General features: G+C 37.5%; 1 protein-coding gene across 2 annotated transcripts in view; it reads right to left on the bottom strand.

Moving 5' to 3' along the window:
* BMP2K (BMP2 inducible kinase) overlaps positions 1-17,836 on the bottom strand; it is a 130,106-nt gene that overhangs the window by 22,423 nt on the left and 89,847 nt on the right. For both annotated transcript variants that reach the window (XM_037147067.2, XM_037147066.2), the window contains exons 11-14: positions 14,125-14,312; positions 12,790-12,888; positions 12,004-12,191; positions 2,598-2,755 (exon numbers count right to left, since the gene is read on the bottom strand). In XM_037147067.2, coding sequence (XP_037002962.2) covers positions 2,598-2,755; positions 12,004-12,191; positions 12,790-12,888; positions 14,125-14,312 — 633 coding nt within the window. The remainder of the gene's footprint in view (positions 1-2,597; positions 2,756-12,003; positions 12,192-12,789; positions 12,889-14,124; positions 14,313-17,836) is intronic.

The raw sequence follows: 17,836 nt of genomic DNA, 5'->3' as shown, positions 1-17,836 counted from the left end.
TGTCAAATACATCCATGATGTATTTACTCATTTTGGGAAAGTTGTTAGAGACAGAGAAACCAACAATAATGACCAACAATCAACTTTCATTACTACACTGTTAGTTTCTACAGAAACTCTTAAGTTTCTGCAAAAAGTCTTTAGCCCATCAGTGTAATTTAAACTTGATCTATCAACTAGATCAAATATTAGCTATCTTACTGCTTATGAGTGAAAGAGTGTTAGAGATGACTGAATATTAATTACAGTTGATAAAATATTGGGAGGAAGACTTTCTAAATTATATTCGATACATTACTGATTCTTTTATATATTGTACTAAAGACATTTCTTTCACCTTTCTTGAACACCATTATTATGACTTTCAATTATTAAGGGAAAAACACATTTTTCTGTATCTCCTTCCTTGCTGTTACCTGTCCCTCTTGATACTGTGTTTGTACACAAAGTCATTTCTAATTTGGTTTATTAATTGCCTGCTCGTAAAACTGACAGTTTAAATATAATTTTAAATGCTGGTTAAAGGGCAATAACTTCATAGGCTGGAGCATAAAGACTTATGCAGAAGGTAAGAAAAGGGGAAGTGGCATTTTATTGAATGCCCAGACTCTTTAAAGACATTATTTCATTAATTTTCTTGAGAACCCTGAGGTAAAAGCATTATTACACTCAACTTTTAAATGAGGAAATGACACAGCAGTTAAGTGACTTGAATGAGATTACAACCTAGTTAAATGGCACTGTCAGGGATCAAAATTCATATTTTCAGGTGCGATATGCCAATTTCAGTGTGTCAGCCTGTGACAGTGATTTCTGTAATTCAGGGACCATTCAGGCAGTCTTCCAAATAGATGAGCTGCTCCAAGCCTGACGACCTTCACATAAAGTTCCCCCTGCACTTTCACTTGGAACATAACATCTCACCATAACGAACACCACAATGAAGACTGAACTCTCTCTAGCATACACGTGTGCACAAATACATACACAAACTGCACACATTATCTAACCCTGACGTTGGAAAGCAAATAGTCCATTAAGAATTTTAGCATAAAAATTTAAGTTGAATCAATGTTCATGAAGTTCTGTATACATGAATATTTATAAGCCATTCTTGCCTATATAAAGCAAAGAAAACTTGGGTGTCATTCCAAATTCTAGGAAGCTTAAAATAACATATTTTTATAAGGTCAATATAATGGGAACTCTACCCATTCTATAAACTGTTTTTTTCAAAAAAGAGTTTTTTTGCCCAAGGAATAAGAAAATACTGAGTTAGCAAACCACTGGTTACTATCATGATCAGAAAACATTAAAATGAGTGTTTTAATTTTTCCTATTGCTTTAAAAATAATCCTATAAATGATAATGTTCTGGTGATCCCCTGCTCCCTGCCAACCCCCCAAAAGAGACACTGTTTCCTTTTCCAAACCTTGCTTTTGAGGTCACGCAACATAAATTGTAGAAAAATGTCAAACAAAAATGTTATGGTTAAAAAAATTGTAAAAAATACAGGTAAGATTGGTTTTACCAAAGTTAATAAACCTTTATAAAGGCTCAGAACTTATTTTATATCTGCATTTAATCATCAATTTAATTTTTGATAATCATATAACCAATGTGTAAAATACAAATTCAAATCTAAACTATTCTTACACAAATTCAGGGCATTTAAAATTTTACATAAAGTATATACCAATTTGGAACAAGGCATTTCATCTAATAAATGTTCTCGTAAGGCCAGTTACCCAAAGCACAATAGAGAGTAGGAATGATAACCAGGGACCCCTAAGACCTTCTTTCCACATGCAAAAATGGGTAAATACACTTGGATGTGTGTACACATGTGTACACACTCCCCTCAGAAACCTGAAAATTATCTACACACTCCAGAAATAAGCCTTTTGCTCCTATTTGGCAACCTCCTCCAAATAGCCCACGGGGCCCTGTTCCTGAAAGGAACTCTTCTAATGTGTATCGCGAGGATTAACACATATTTAGGTAGTTTAAGAAAAAGCAATGATTCCAAGTAAAAACAGTGAGATAGCTGATTTAAAGTGGAAAAGAATTTATTTAATTTTTGCCATATCAGGACAACACAGCAGCCCTTTTACGCCACCACTCATTAAAAGGGCATCCCAAAACATTAACATAATGTAGTAGCCCATATTTCCTTTCAGGCACTTTCAAAGGGCATCTCAGACTCACAATATCTTCTACTGAGTGTGCCAAAAACAGAGCTGCAAAATAGCTATTAGTAAGGCGAGATACTAATGTCTCTGTTTTTATTTGAATGTTAATTTTCCATGTTTTGGAGATATTCTGAACTTAACATTCAAAGATATGCAATATATTTAAGTGTTAAGAACTAGTATATTAGCAGCAATCTTGGGTTTAATAGCTACTATCAAGCAATTGAGTTCTAGTGCACACAGCATAGTTTAGAGTACATATAAAAGAAGGTGGCCTGATTTTTGCCCTCAAATGCACAAAAAGAATTTTCTATTTAACCCCTTAAAACAGTCTTTGGCCTTGCTGAATAATTATAGAGCTGTTATTTTACTGTGAAGCAAAATAAGCCTTCAAGTGTCCCTTACTTGATCTTAGAAGGTCAAATTCTCTGTCCAACAGTTCTTCTTCTGTTAACTTAGAGAAATTATCCTCTCCAAAAGGATTCCACCCTGACATATCAGGTGGGTTACTGATGTTCTTCTGATTTGTAATATTTGCAACTGCCTCTTTATCAGCAACTGACCTAGAGTAATAATTAAGAGAGGGAAAGGAAGAAGAGAAACATTAGAACTGAATTTTTAAATGCCATACTTTATAAATGCTTACAAAAGTGGATCTTCTATTATGACGGAGATGGCAGAGGAGGACATAGGTTGAGGGAAAGACCACCTGGGACATGAGCGGGCTCCGTTCAGTGCACCAGCTATGTGCACTCAGGGGAGTACCTTAACCTCTCCACGTCCCAGCCTCATCTATAAAACCGGAGGAACACTGTCTGCCTCATAGGATCACTGAGTGGATTAAGTGATTTAACGCAGGTTAAGCAAAAAGAACAGTGTCTGGTAAAAAAAATAATAGTAAGTACTCAATAACTATTAACTATTATTATCATAGTTCATAAGCCTTGAAGGGAAAATCAATAGCCATATCAAACAGTCAGCACTTTAAAATTACTACTTAGTAAGGTGATCCTATGTCCTGGTTGAGAAACCACAATTACTTTCCTTTTGACAAAAGTATTCTCTATGTAGCTACCAACAAGTGATTAACTGCTAGAATTGCTTTATGAATTAGCTAAATATATGAGTTATTTTCTATGTAATAAATCTTAGGTGGTATTTGAAATCTCTATAGTCTGAAGCCTGGGACCACTGGTTCTATGAAAGTTACCTAATAGATCTCTTGGCTTTTAAGAGAAGATGAAAGTCTAAAGACTTCTTAACCTAAGGATCCCTGGCTACCTCTCCCTTCGATTCCACCTGTGAATACAGCAAGGAATAAGACAACGTAACAAAGTTGTCAAGTTCATTTCTAATTGAGATCCAGATTTCCTAATATTGGTAATGAAGGAACAATCTCTATGAGCTTCCAAAGAAGAATCTCTACTTTGCAAGCCTTGACATCCCCTCAAATTCACCTGCCCCTTGGGAGCTCACTGCCACGGTCTCCACACGTCGTAAGGGGAAGAAAGGGCAAAAGGTGTTCGTTTTATCCCCTAGTCCGAGCCCCCTCAGTATAGCTGACCCAAAAATGAAATTCTTAAACAATCACTGAAAGCTAGAGGAAAATAAACATAGTAATTCCCCAACAAGATTATAAATATAATTCAGTAGAACTCACTCTGGGAATGCACCAAGGTTTAAGTCTATCTCTATGTGACAGATTCCCATCTCTAACTTCAAAACTACCTTCAAGGAGCTTAAAACTCTAAGAAAAAAAGGCATTCCCCTCCTGCCTGTCAATCCCTTTCAGAACATTCCAATTCCTATCTGAATCATCCCCCTCCTGTTCCTGGGGTGAATTAATGGAATCTTCTCGGTGGAATGTAACTCAGAGGGGCTGCAGTGAGGGAGGGGTGCCCTTAAACAGGTGTTAAAATATGTCTACAAGTTCTCTGACACTCGGCCCTTCCAAGGGCAGAACTAAATCCGCTGCCCTTCATCATGGTCTAGAATTAGTGACTTGATTCTAACAAATGAACTATGACTGAAAAATGGGCAGTGTTTGACTAGGTCATGAAAGGCGCTGGAGGTTCCTTCTAACCCTTTCTTTTGGTCCCCTCACTCTGGGAGAAACCGGAATAATTGATTCCCTGTTCAAAATAGTCTTTGGGTCTACTAAGGAGACTACTTAAGCAGCTTTTTGGAGAGATCCACTGGCACAGAACTGAGGCCTCCTGCTCAAAGTTGTGAGTGAGCCTTTTGATCCTCCAGCCCCAGCCAAGCCTTCAGCTGACTGCAGCTCCAGCCAACATCGTAACTGTAACCTCATGAGAGGCCCTTCCCTGCATATAACCATGTAACTGAGCCACTCCTAAATTCCTGATCCAAAGAAAGTGTGTGAGATGTCTGTCATTGTTTTAAACCACTAACTTTTACAATAATTTATTATTTAGCAACAAATAACTAACACACCGGGTGATTTATATAGTAAGATAATACATGCATAGATAGATGTTTTAAGTATTATTTGAATAGAACATGGTAATACTCTCCAATATTCTTACTAAAGCTCTAGTAAAACACAGTGGAGGGTAGAAATCTTAGCAGAAGATTACATCAGAAATAAAAGAAAATAATAATGCTCAACAAGAGTGTGACCTTTCCCTCTGTCTGAGGAAGTACTCCCTTTCCCATCTTCTACTCAAACATCCCTTACGCACTCAGGGCCCAACATTTAAACCCAATTCTCCTCTTCCACTAACTTAGTCATAAGCAGGAATATTTGCTTAAGACCACCTTTTAAATTGTTACAATAGATACTACTCAACATACAATCCTTTGTATAAAGGCTAACATTAAACAGGAACAGTAATAGTGAAGTAGGATTGAAGCACCAAGCCTGTGTGAAGTCCTGTGTTCCCAATGTCGATCTGCCAAGCTTGTAATTGGTTCTACCCATCTAGTCACTGCCCCTCTCCTGCACCTTCTCCTGCACCTCCTTCAACACACAACGTCATGGGAGTGGAGCAGAAATAAGCCTTAAACAGATAGCCAACCCGATGTTTCCCAAACTGAGATATGCAAAATAATTTTGATGCTAAAAGTTTTTTTAACTTTAAAATTAAACAGAAATTAGAAAAATACTTTGACTCCATGAACGGTATCACTAGACATGAGATTTAAGTAGACAGCACTATGGTAATTACATGAGTTAGAGGTATAGGCACCTCGGTGCTTATGTGGGCCTCAAATCTCTGGATACTCATCTTCCTTTACGACCAATCAGAAGTTTAGATAACAATATGCTATGGAACACTAATATGAATTCTCTCATGAATTTAAAATTCATGACTCCATTCTTGTCAGTGACACTTTACTTCCAAAGGTTGTAATCCTTTAGAATACAAAGTACTGTAAAGAATATGTAAGTATTTGCTGTACCAAAGAGATTACAGTTTAATATTTTTTTCATTTTTCAACCATACGCACTCAACAAAATTCACATTTTTGATGCTAGTTAACATCAAAAGAAAAAAAATCAATCATTTAATTAATACAACATCTTTAACAGTCTCTTAAACTAAATAATATCAAGCAGAATATCCTGTTTTTAATGACAAATAAAAGTATTCCATTCTTTTCTCTAGAAGACTTCTTTTCAGGTATGACTTTTTGCAAATTTATTAGATTGGTACTTACATTTCATAGATTATATTTTAGTGCTTTAATTCACTTAAAATGTATAATTTGTTTAAATTTTATTATTCACAATAATGTTATTAATTTATTAAAGAGAAAAACACCATGTGGGTAAAAAAAAAGTTGTAACTACACAAATGATAAAGAGTTTGGCAAACATCACAATCAGCTACCGGGAAGCTACAATGATCTCACTGTGAACTATATCAACATGAAAAAGGAAATGGAAATTATTAGCAAGGGCCAAGAGGAAATGAAGAATACAATTTCTGAATTAAAAAACACAGTGGAAAGCATTAAAAATAGGGTGGATGAAACAGAAGATCGGATTAGTGAATTGGAGGACAAAGTAGAAAGCATCTCACAGAAAGAACAGGAAAGGGAAAAGAGGCTCAGAAAGAATGAAGAGAGATTAAGAGAAATGCAAGACAATATGAAATGTAATAATATCCGAATAATAGGAATACCAGAAGGAGAAGAAGAAGAACAAGGGATAGAAAACATATTTGAAAGAGTAATGAGAGAAAATTTCCCTAATTTGACAAAAGAAAAAGTCACACAAATCCAGGAATCTCACAGAGTCCCATTCAAGAGGAACCCAAAGAGGCCCACTTCAAGACACATCATCATTAAAATGGCAAACTTCCAAGACAAAGAGAGAATCTTAAAGGCAGCAAGGGAGAAAAAAGAAATAACATACAAGGGCATCCCAATAAGGTTAGCCACTGACTTCTCAATGGAAACACTCCAAGCAAGAAGAGATTGGCAAGAAATATTCCAAGTAATGAGAAACAGAGGCTTACAACCAAGGCTACTTTACCCAGCAAGGCTCTCAATCAAGATAGAAGGCCAAATAAAGAGCTTCCAAGACAAAAGAAGTCTAAAAGAATTTGCTGCCACCAAGCCAGCTCTACAAGAAATAGCCTAAAAGGTCTGCTTTAAGGAAAGGAAGGAAAAGAGACAGACAGAGAGGAACACTGGTACAAAAATGGCAATGAATAAGAACCTATCAATAATAACCTTAAATGTAAATGGATTAAATGCTCCAATCAAAAAACACAGAATAGCGTCATGGATAAGAAAGTATGACCCACACATATGCTGCCTACAAGAGACCCACCTCAGGACAAAAGACCATCACAGACTAAAAGTGAAAGGCTGGAAACAAATTTTCCAAGCAAATGGACAAGAAAAAAAGCTGGGGTAGCAATTCTCATATCAGACAAAATAGACTTCAAAAAAAGAGCCATAAAGAGTGACCCAGAAGGTCACTTCATAATACTCAAGGGAAGAATCCACCAAGAAGACATTAACATCATAAATATATATGCACCCAACATAGGAGCACCAAAATATATAAGGAAAATCTTAGAGGAATTCAAGAAAGATATAGACAGCAACACAATTATAGTAGGGGATTTTAACACCCCACTATCAAAAATGGACAGATCTTCCAAACAAAATATCAACAAAGACATTGCGGCATTAAACAACACCCTTGATGAAATGGACCTAACTGATACATATAGAGCTCTTCACCCCAAAGAAGCTAAATACACATTCTTTTCAAATGCACATGGAACATTCTCAAAGATAGATCACATGATAGGGCACAAAACAAGCCTCAACAAATTCAAGAATATTGAAATCATACCAAGCATTTTCTCTGACCATAAGGGACTGAAACTGGAAACCAACCCCAAAGGAAAAAACCCAAAACACCCAAAATCATGGAGACTGAACGGTATGCTATTAAACAATGAATGGGTCAAGAATGAAATTAGGGAAGAAATCAAAAAGTTTCTGGAAACAAATGAAAATGATCTCACAATAACCCAAAACTTATGGGATACAGCCAAGGCAGTCCTGAGAGGGAAGTTTATAGCAATACAGGCCTACCTAAAGAAAACAGAAACATTTCAAACAAATGAACTTACTCTACGCCTGCAAGAACTCCAGGAACAACAACAAAAACAGCCCAAAGCAAGTAGAAGGAAGGAAATAACTAAGATCAGAGCAGAACTAAATGACATAGAGACTAAAAGTACAATTCTAAAGATCAATGAATCCAGGAGTTGGTTCTTTGAAAAAATAAACAAAATAGACAAGCCTTTAAGTAGGCTCATCAAGAAAAGAAGGGAACGGACACAAATAAACACAATCAGAAATGAAAGAGGAGAGATTACAACTGATACCACAGAAATAGAGAGGATTGTAAGAAATTACTATGAAGAACTGTATGCCAAGAAATTTGAGAACCTAGGGGAAATGGACACATTTCTAGAAAAATATAATCTCCCAAAACTCAATGAAAAAGAAGTAGAACACCTGAATAGACCAATAACAGCAAAAGAAATTGAAGCAGTAATCAAAAAACTCCCATCACACAAAAGCCCTGGACCAGATGGATTCACAGGAGAATTCTACAAAGCATTTAAGGAAGAGCTAACCCCCATTCTTCACAGACTATTCCAAAAAATCCAAAAGGATGGAAAACTCCCTAACTCCTTTTATGAAGCCAGCATCATCCTAATTCCAAAACCAGATAGAGATACAACAAAGAAAGAAAACTTCAGGCCAATATCACTGATGAACATAGACGCTAAAATCCTCAACAAAATATTAGCAAATCGCATCCAACAATATATCCAAAAGATTATACACCCTGACCAAGTGGGATTCATCCCAGGGATGCAAGGATGGTTCAACATTCGCAAAACAGTAAATGTAATTCATCACATAAACAAAAGCAAAGACAAAAACCACATGATCATATCAATAGACGCAGAAAAAGCTTTCGATAAGGTACAACACCCATTTATGATAAAAACACTCAGCAAAATGGGAATAGAGGGAACATTCCTCAATATAATAAAGGCCATTTATGAGAAACCTACAGCCAATATCATACTCAATGGACAAAAACTAAAAGCTTTTCCACTAAGATCAGGAACAAGACAAGGATGTCCACTTTCACCACTTCTATTCAATATAGTATTAGAAGTTTTGGCCACAGCGATCAGGCAGGAAAAGGAAATAAAAGGCATCCAAATAGGAAAGGAGGAAACAAAATTGTCACTGTTTGCAGATGACATGATAGTGTACATGGAAAATCCTATAGACTCTACCCAAAAACTGCTCAAACTAATTAATGAATTTGGCAAAACAGCAGGATACAAAGTCAATATCCAGAAATCAAAGGCATTTTTGTATACAAACAATGAATCAGCAGAAGTAGAAATCAAGGAAAAAATCCCATTCGATATAGCAAAAAGAAAAATAAAATATCTGGGAATAAACCTAACCAAAGAGGTAAAAGACCTGTATGCAGAAAACTACACAGCACTGAAGAAAGAAATCAGGGAAGACACAAACAAATGGAAACATATACCGTGTTCATGGACTGGAAGAATTAACATCATCAAAATGTCCATACTACCCAAAGCAATATACAGATTCAATGCAATACCTATTAAAGTACCAATGGCGTATTTCACAGACATAGAACAAACACTTCAAAAATTTATATGGAATCATAAACGAGCCCGAATAGCAGCTGCTCTTTTGAGAAAGAAGAACAAAGTAGGAGGGATCACAATACCCGATATCAAACTGTATTACAAAGCCACTGTAATCAAAACAGCCTGGTACTGGCATAAAAACAGGCACATAGACCAATGGAACAGAACAGAGAGCCCAGAAATCAACCCAACTCTCTACAGTCAATTAATATTCGACAAAGGGGGCAGTAACATAAAATGGAGTAAAGATAGCCTCTTCAGCAAATGGTGTTGGGAGAACTGGACAGCTACGTGCAAAAAAATGAAACTTGAGCACCAACTTACACCATACACCAAAATAAATTCAAGGTGGATAAAAGACTTAAATATAAGCCGTGACACCATTAAAGTCCTAGAGGAGAACATTGGCAAGAAAATCTCAGATATTCCACGCAGCAACATTTTTACAGATATGTGCCCTAGAGCAAGGAATATAAAGGAAAGAATAAACAAATGGGATCTCATCAAAATAAAAAGCTTCTGCATGGCTAAAGAAAACAGTATTAAATTAAAAAGACAACCAACTGTATGGGAAAACATATTTGCCAACGATACCTCAGACAAAGGTTTAATCTCCAAAATATACAAAGAACTTACACGACTCCACTCTAGGAAGACATCGAACCCAATTAAAAAATGGGAAAAGGACTTGAACAGACACTTCTCTAAAGAGGACATACAGAATATCCAGAGACACATGAAGAGATGCTCAATATCGTTAGCTATCAGAGAGATGCAAATTAAAACCACAATGAGATACCACTTTACACCAGTCAGGATGGCTATAATAGACAAAGCAACAAACAACAAATGTTGGAGAGGGTGTGGGGAAAAGGGGACCTTAGTTCACTAAGGTGGGATTGTAGACTGGTACAACCATTATGGAAAACAGTATGGAATTTTCTCAGAAAAATAAAAATTGACCTGCCTTTTGACCCAGCAATTCCACTGCTAGGATTATACCCCAAGAATCCTAAAACATCAATTTCAAAGAACCTATGCACCACAATGTTCATAGCAGCACAATTTACAATAGCCAAGAGATGGAAGCAACCTAGGTGCCCATCAGTAAATGAATGGATCCAAAAATTGTGGTACATATACACCATGGAATTTTATGCAGCAGAGAGAAAGAAGGAGCTACTACCTTTTGCAACAACATGGATGGAACTGGAAAGCATTATGCTGAGTGAAATAGGCCAGGCATTGAAGGACAAATACCATATGATCTCACCTTTGACAGGAAGCTAAAGAATAAAACAAACAAGCAAACAGAATAAAAACAAAGACGCTGAAATAGAGAACAAGTGGGCAGCGACCAGAGGGGAGAGGGAAGGGAACTTAAGGGGAAAAAGGGGGGAGGGATTTTGAGGAACAAGTATGAAAGACACAGAGATGAGGACTGGGGGGGGGGGGGGGAATGGGAGGGAGGGGGGGAGACCGGGCGGGGGGGGGGAAGAGAAAAAAAAAATGTACTTGAAAAGTAACTAAATAAAATTTAATATTTAAAAAAAAAAAAAAAGAGTTTGGCAAACAGATCTGGATCTTTGAACAAGCTTCAACCTTATGACCTGCTCTCCACTTAGACATACTGGTCTTAATTCATATAGTTAATTTTTGATTGAAGAGAGCATTTAATAACATCAGTTTGTTCCCTCCCTCCCTCCCTCCCAGTGGCCCCTCCCCCACAACACACAGGCTGTAAGGTATACTACAACAAACTATATACGTTAAGTCTGTCTTGACATGCTCAGTGAACGAGTACACTACTGTTTCTGTTACTCATGTCCAAGTCCTAGCCAAAGCTTATACGTACCTTTTCCCACCTCATGTTTCATACCCTGAAATAGTGTTGTATGAAAACTTATTTGATGTTCCAATAACCAAAGCTATAACAGCTACTTCCTCCTACATATCTAAACATATTAAGTATTCATAATGGTCAATGAATTCTTAATTACAAAATCCTGAAGCATTCCTCATATCAAATCTAAGTTTGAGAAAATTTATATCATAATTTTTTCATTTATTATAATGTGTTCAATATAAATTATCCATGAAAAAATCACCTACTAACCAATGCATCTGAATAACCAGAGGATACTGTTTCCCACCTGTTACAGCAACGACAAGCTTGCTGCATCACATTTTTAAAAAGAACTAAATGGCACATTAGAATTTTTTGTCAACTGTATAAATTAAGCCAAATTATACCATTTTATAAGTAAATATCAACTTCGCTGAAAACAATAACATGTAAGTTAAAAAAGTTAAATTAACTTGCCTACAAGGATTATTTTTTTAAACTAATAAAGTAGTGGCTGCTGGGTGCTACTAAATAAGCCTTTTCTACAAATAGCAATTAGTCTTTGAACAAGCCTTTTAACTAATCGAAACGTAAGGAAGGCTAGGGAAGCACAGGGAACAGAAGAGAGAACTAGAGAGAGAAAAGGGGGCACTATACAGAAAGATGGGCTCTAAAGGAATTCAGGAGCCACTGAGCGACTCTCCTCCACAGTTATACCTTCATCCACAAGAATTTCCTTTGCATTCTCTGGAAAAATACTTGCCTGTTGGCACTAGAAGAGGAGTCCAATATGGTTCCAACTTGAGCTGAAAGTGGTGAAGGATAGGAAACTAAGGCTGGTGCAAACTCTTGAGGGGAGGTAAGATACTCAGGTGATGCCTGTTGCTGAGTTTGCTGCTGATGTTGAGCTAGCATTTGCTGCTGTAAGAAAGCCTGCTGATATTGCTGCATCTGAAACAAGAAACGCCATTGTACATACCTGTTTACTGTTTCTTCTTTTCAAATTGGCAACAAAATCAGAAACTTAAAGTTACTTATACATGAAAGAGCAGTTTTCTACTAGAAAAATACAGCAAGATAAAATAAATCCAGTTAAAAATTTGTGATGCTGAGGCTAATGTGGCAGGATTCAAAAATTTCTCTTTAAATATTTTAAGAAAATAGAGTAGCTTCAAGTTTTTAGTACATGGTTACCATAAAGAAAGATCAAACTATTCTCTGAAGTGAAGGCAATTTTCTTTTGAGTTTATTTTTCTTAAATTGACATTTGCCAAGTGAAACAGAGTTGACAGAAGGTCATAGGAAACATTGATTTTCCTTATACTATGAGATAAGAAAAAAATACTATCAGTCAGTTGCAATGTGCCAAATTCAGGTGCTACAGTTGAGCCCAATTTAAAGCGGCTTGAGAATTCAGGACTGGCTTTGATAAAATACATGTAAATAACTAACTTGAACTGATTTTGAGTGATTCTGAATAATACCATTCATACTGTGAATTCCAACCGCATACTCAGAGAGATATCTCTGGAAATTACATCACACTCACCACTGCAGGATACTGTGGTACGGAAGGCTGTGGCTGATACACCGAGTGCATTAAAAACTGTTGTTGAAGCATCTGTTGCTGCTGCATTGCATGTTGATACTACAATGAGAAAAAACATCCATCAATATTTCTCATGCCTTTTTTGTGCCATATTCTTCTTTTGTTAAGTACTGATCTTACCATAACAATGATTTGGGCACTCCCAAGTCCAAACACCAATGTAAAATAGCTATGTCAGTGACTATAACTTACATGTGCTTACTGGAAATGGTTTCAAAATTATCAATGAAACATAACAGATTCAATTAAAATCATTTCCAGCCCAGTTTAAGGATGTTGCAAAGAAATCTAAACCTAAACATGTTTGCCCCTTGATGAAGATCCCGAAGCTACTTGTGTCCAGGCCTCATTACCACAAACACCCACTCCCCTCCACCTCCCCTTCAATGATGTCTTCTGGCCATCACCTACTTAACTACCCTCTACTCTGGGTGTATCAGTCAAGACCAGAGGAGGGAGGCACCAATGAGAAGTGCCATGCACAGAACTGATTCAAAACTATTTCAAGAAATGATGAAAGGATGATGGTAACAGTGATTAAGTTTAAAATAGTTCAGTGAAACCAGATTATTTGCAGGTTCTGCTGAGGCAAAGAATAGAACTTAAGGTCATTTTTTTACTTTGTTCCTTTTAACTTTAAATGCCTGCCTCCAGCATACACAAACACACCAACCCAGGCAAAAATATAAGAAAAAAACCTAACACAATGTAATTCTGAAAGCTTAAATATCACCTTTCCCACAACAACTAATTATAGTCTATGTATCTGAACTCAAAATGAAACTAAAAAAAATTATCGTAGATTGCAGGACCTACTTATGATGCCAAATGACTAGATGAACAATCTGCATAAAGCCATGATATAATATTTCAGCAGAGTATTCTTAAGCAGCTCACAGAGCACAAATAAAATATTCTTTAATAGAAAATTGAGCAAAATGTTTACTTTGATTTAGACTTCAGGTACCCATGATAACAAAAGGAATTCACTGCTCTGACCGGTGTGGCTCAGTATATTGAGAACCAGACTGCAAAGCAAAGGGTTGCCTGTTCGATCGCCAGTCAGGGCACATGCCTGGGTTGTAGGCTGGGTCCCCGGTTGCAGACGAGTGAGGGGCAACCACACATTAATGTTTCTCTCCATCTCTTTCTCCCTTCCCTCTCTCTAAAAAAAATAAAATATTAACAACCAAAAAAAAAAGGAATTCACTGACATTCAAGACCTGCATGAATTTCCCAACACTACTTTCAAATCTAAAGTAATAAAAGAATTACCTGCTGCATATAAGCATCCTGCTGCTGCTGCTGCTGCTGCTGGTGAGGATGACGGTGCTGTAAATGCAGTTGCTGCAATCTCCAATCTCCTTGTTGCAGTTGCTGAAGTACTCTGTGTTGCTGCGGAGGCTGCTGAGGGGGTCCCTGACCCAGCAAAATCTCAGGGCCGCTTCCAGGTCTCAGTGCTCCTGAAAGAGGTTTCCAAACACTTACATCAACATACTCATGGACTTCAATATAATACCTGTATTTCAGAATACTTAATTTCAATAATCATTTAACCAAAGCCTTTACATCTATATTTTATATATAATACAGATACTTCCAAAGCATATAGTCCAATGGAATTATTTACTGTAATTCTAAGTACCTGTGGAAGTTAATTTTGTCAACTGCAACTCTGATCCAGTCGAAGTCTTAGAAACATTTCATCTGTTACACTTCATCTCTCCCTGAACAAACCAGCCAGGTCAGTTTGTTGTATATTTCTAAATCATATCATGCACTGATATGAGTCTTTGCGAAAATGATTCTCTCCATCTACGATGTTATTTTCTTTTTTTTTTTAATTTTTTTTTTAAATTTTATTCATTTTTGACTTCCGCCAAGATGGAGGTTTAGCTGGATGTGCCGTGCCTCCTCACACAACCAAGTTTAGGGACAACTAAATATTAGCATCAGAAAACACAACCAGAACACGGAAAACTGAACTTTTCGGAAGTCCGCTAACAACAAATTCTTCAGCCCGACCGGTAAGGGGCGAAACCGGCGTTGGGTGAGGACTTACAAAGGAGGGCTCGGTCGGACCCAGGCGCGGAATCCAGACGCACGAATCCAGTCGCACGGGTTCCAAACCCAGGATTGGACCTAGTGAGCGACCGAGCAGCCCACCGGGTGAGCGACCGAGCAGCCCACCGGGTGAGCGACTACAGAGGACACAGTGGGGAGGCGGTGGCAGCGAGTTGACTGTGGTTGCCTGGTTGCGCGCGAGTGAGGGAGTGAGCGGTTGGACCGGCCCAGGGGTGGCGGGGTCGGCGGCGGCGCGCCATTTCCCCGCTCTGACCACGCCCCCCACATACAGCGTCACAACCCAGCGACCTGGGACTCCAAGGCGCCGCTTTTCCCACTTAAAGGGCCAGAACAGACCAAAAATGTCGCAGGCAGAACTCAAAGCCCCAGAGATAAATCTAAATGACGAAGAAATAGCAAAACTCTCAGACGCACAGTTTAAAACACTGGTCATCACCTTCCTCACAGATCTGGTGGATTATAGCCACAAATTAGAGAAACATATGAAGGCTAAATTAAGGGAAATGAATGGAATTCCACAGGAAACCCATAGAGATGAAAAGGAAACTGGGACTCAAATCAATGAAGTGGACCAGAAGGAAGAAAAAAGTGATCAAACAGAAAGGAATGAAGAAATAAGAATTCAGAAAAATGAGGAGAAGCTTAGGAACCTCCAGGACATCTTTAAACGCTCCAATATCCGAATTATAGGGGTACCAGAAGGGGGAAAGACACAACCACCAGTGGAAAAACTATTTGAACAAATAATAAAAGAAAATTTCCCCAATCTGGCAAAGGAAATAGACTTCCAAGAAATCCAAGAAGCCCAGAGAGTACCAAAAAAGTTGGACTCAAGAAGAAACACACCAAGGCATATCATAATTACATTAGCCAAAATTAAAATGAAGGAAAGAATCCTGGAAGCAGCAAGAGCTAAGGGGACAATCACCTACAAAGGAGTCCCCGTCAGGCTGTCAGCAGATTTCTCAAAAGAGACCTTACAGGCAAGAAGGGGCTGGAAAGAAATATTCCAAGTCATGAAATCTAAAGACCTACAACCAAGATTGCTCTACCCAGCAAAACTTTCATTTAGAACGGAAGGACAGATAAGGTGCTTCTCAGATAAGACCAAATTCAAGGAGTTCATCATCACCAAGCCCTTATTATATGAAATGTTAAAGGGACTTATCTAAGAAAAAGAAATTAAAGAAACATGAACAGTGAAAGGACAACAAACTCACAGTTATTAACAACCACACCTAAAACAAAAGCAAACTCAAAGGACAGCTAGAGCAGGAGTGGAAACATAGAAATGAAGATCTCAAGGAGGGTTAGCAACAGGGGAGTGGGAGGAGGAGATAGGGGGAGAAGGTACAGAAAACAAGTAGCATAGACAGTAGATAGAAAATAGATGGGGGGGGGCGAGAATAGTATGGGAAATATAGAACCTAAAGGACTTGAGACACATGGACATAAACTAAAGGGGGGTGATGGTGGGGTTGGGGGGGCAGGGTGGAGGGGAATGAAGGGGGGAATAGAACAACTGTAACAGCATAATCAATTCAAAAAAATAAATAAATTTAAAAAAATAAATTTTATTCATTTTTCATACCATTTATTTATTTATTTATTTATTTATTTATTTATTTATCTATCTTTAGAAAGGAAGGGAAGGAGAGAGGGAGAGTAACATCAATGTGTGGTTGCCTTTTGTGTGTCCCCCGCTGGAAACTGGCCTGCAGGGAAGTAGCCTGAAACCAAGGCATGTGCCCTGGCTGGGAATTGAACCGCGATCATCTGGTTCGCAGGCCTGTGTACGATGTTATTTTCCAGCAAATGAAAATCTTATCCTTTAAAATTGATCTCAAATCTCTCTTCCTTATTCCTTCACCCAATACTTCCACTCAGTTTGTAATATTTCATGCTTTGCACATATTAATTGCTTGATGGCTATTTCCTAACTAGGGCCCCAGAGGGACCGGGTAATAATTTATTTCTTAGCATCCCTTTTACATAACAGATACTCAATAAATGTTATGTAGGGAATGTATTAACACTGTTGCCTAAATGGATATTTATTTGTAAGCTTTGTAAATTTTACCCTAGAAAACTCCTGTGAATAAATTTTTGAAATTAATGAAAAAGACACATATAACACCAGAAAAAGAAATACACTATAATTTCCATATCCTCTTCCAATGAGTTACAATGCATAAATTCAAATGCAACTCTTTAATCCTACGGGAAAAAAGGGAGAGTTCGAGGAGGGAGCAAAGGGTTCTTTCTCATCAATATCAGTACCTCCAACCTCTCTAGGCCTGAGGTATGACGCCTCTATGACAACAGCTTTGTAACTATTTCTAATTCTTTCATTTATAAGAAACTGCTTATTCATTTTAACTACTCCTAAAAATATTTATAAATTTATAAGGAAAATTAAAACCATGATTATACCACAGACATAACCAACATTAGCCTTTTTAGTATATTGTTTCTAGTTGAAAGAGTATTAAAACGTTAAGCACCTCAGCTACACATTCTTTTAGGATTCTGATGTCTAAGTGAAGAGCAACGTGGCTGGGGGTGAAACTAACCAATGACCGACGTGCAATCAACTGACCCATGAGGCTCACCTCTCATCTCACCAACTATGACTTTTCTTTAGTGTCATCAAGCTAAAGAAAGCCCCTTATCCTCAAGCCAAAGCCACAGAGCCCCAGGTAACACCCACCAACATCAGGACAAGCCCACAGAACATCATCAAATCCTCCTGCCGTTACTCCCCATTTGGCAAATGATGAAGTTAAGGCTCAAAGGAATTAAGTAAATTCACAAATAAAGTTAAAGACAAGTGACAAACTAGAAACAAATATTTCTAGTATATCTGGCAAAGAGCTAATATTCAAAATACATAAAAATAAAA

This window comes from Artibeus jamaicensis, unplaced genomic scaffold (genome assembly GCF_021234435.1).
Source record: "Artibeus jamaicensis isolate MK-2021 breed Jamaican fruit bat unplaced genomic scaffold, CSHL_Jam_final scaffold_1031, whole genome shotgun sequence".
Lineage (NCBI taxonomy): Eukaryota > Metazoa > Chordata > Mammalia > Chiroptera > Phyllostomidae > Artibeus > Artibeus jamaicensis.
This window is presented reverse-complemented; position numbering and strand designations above follow the sequence as displayed.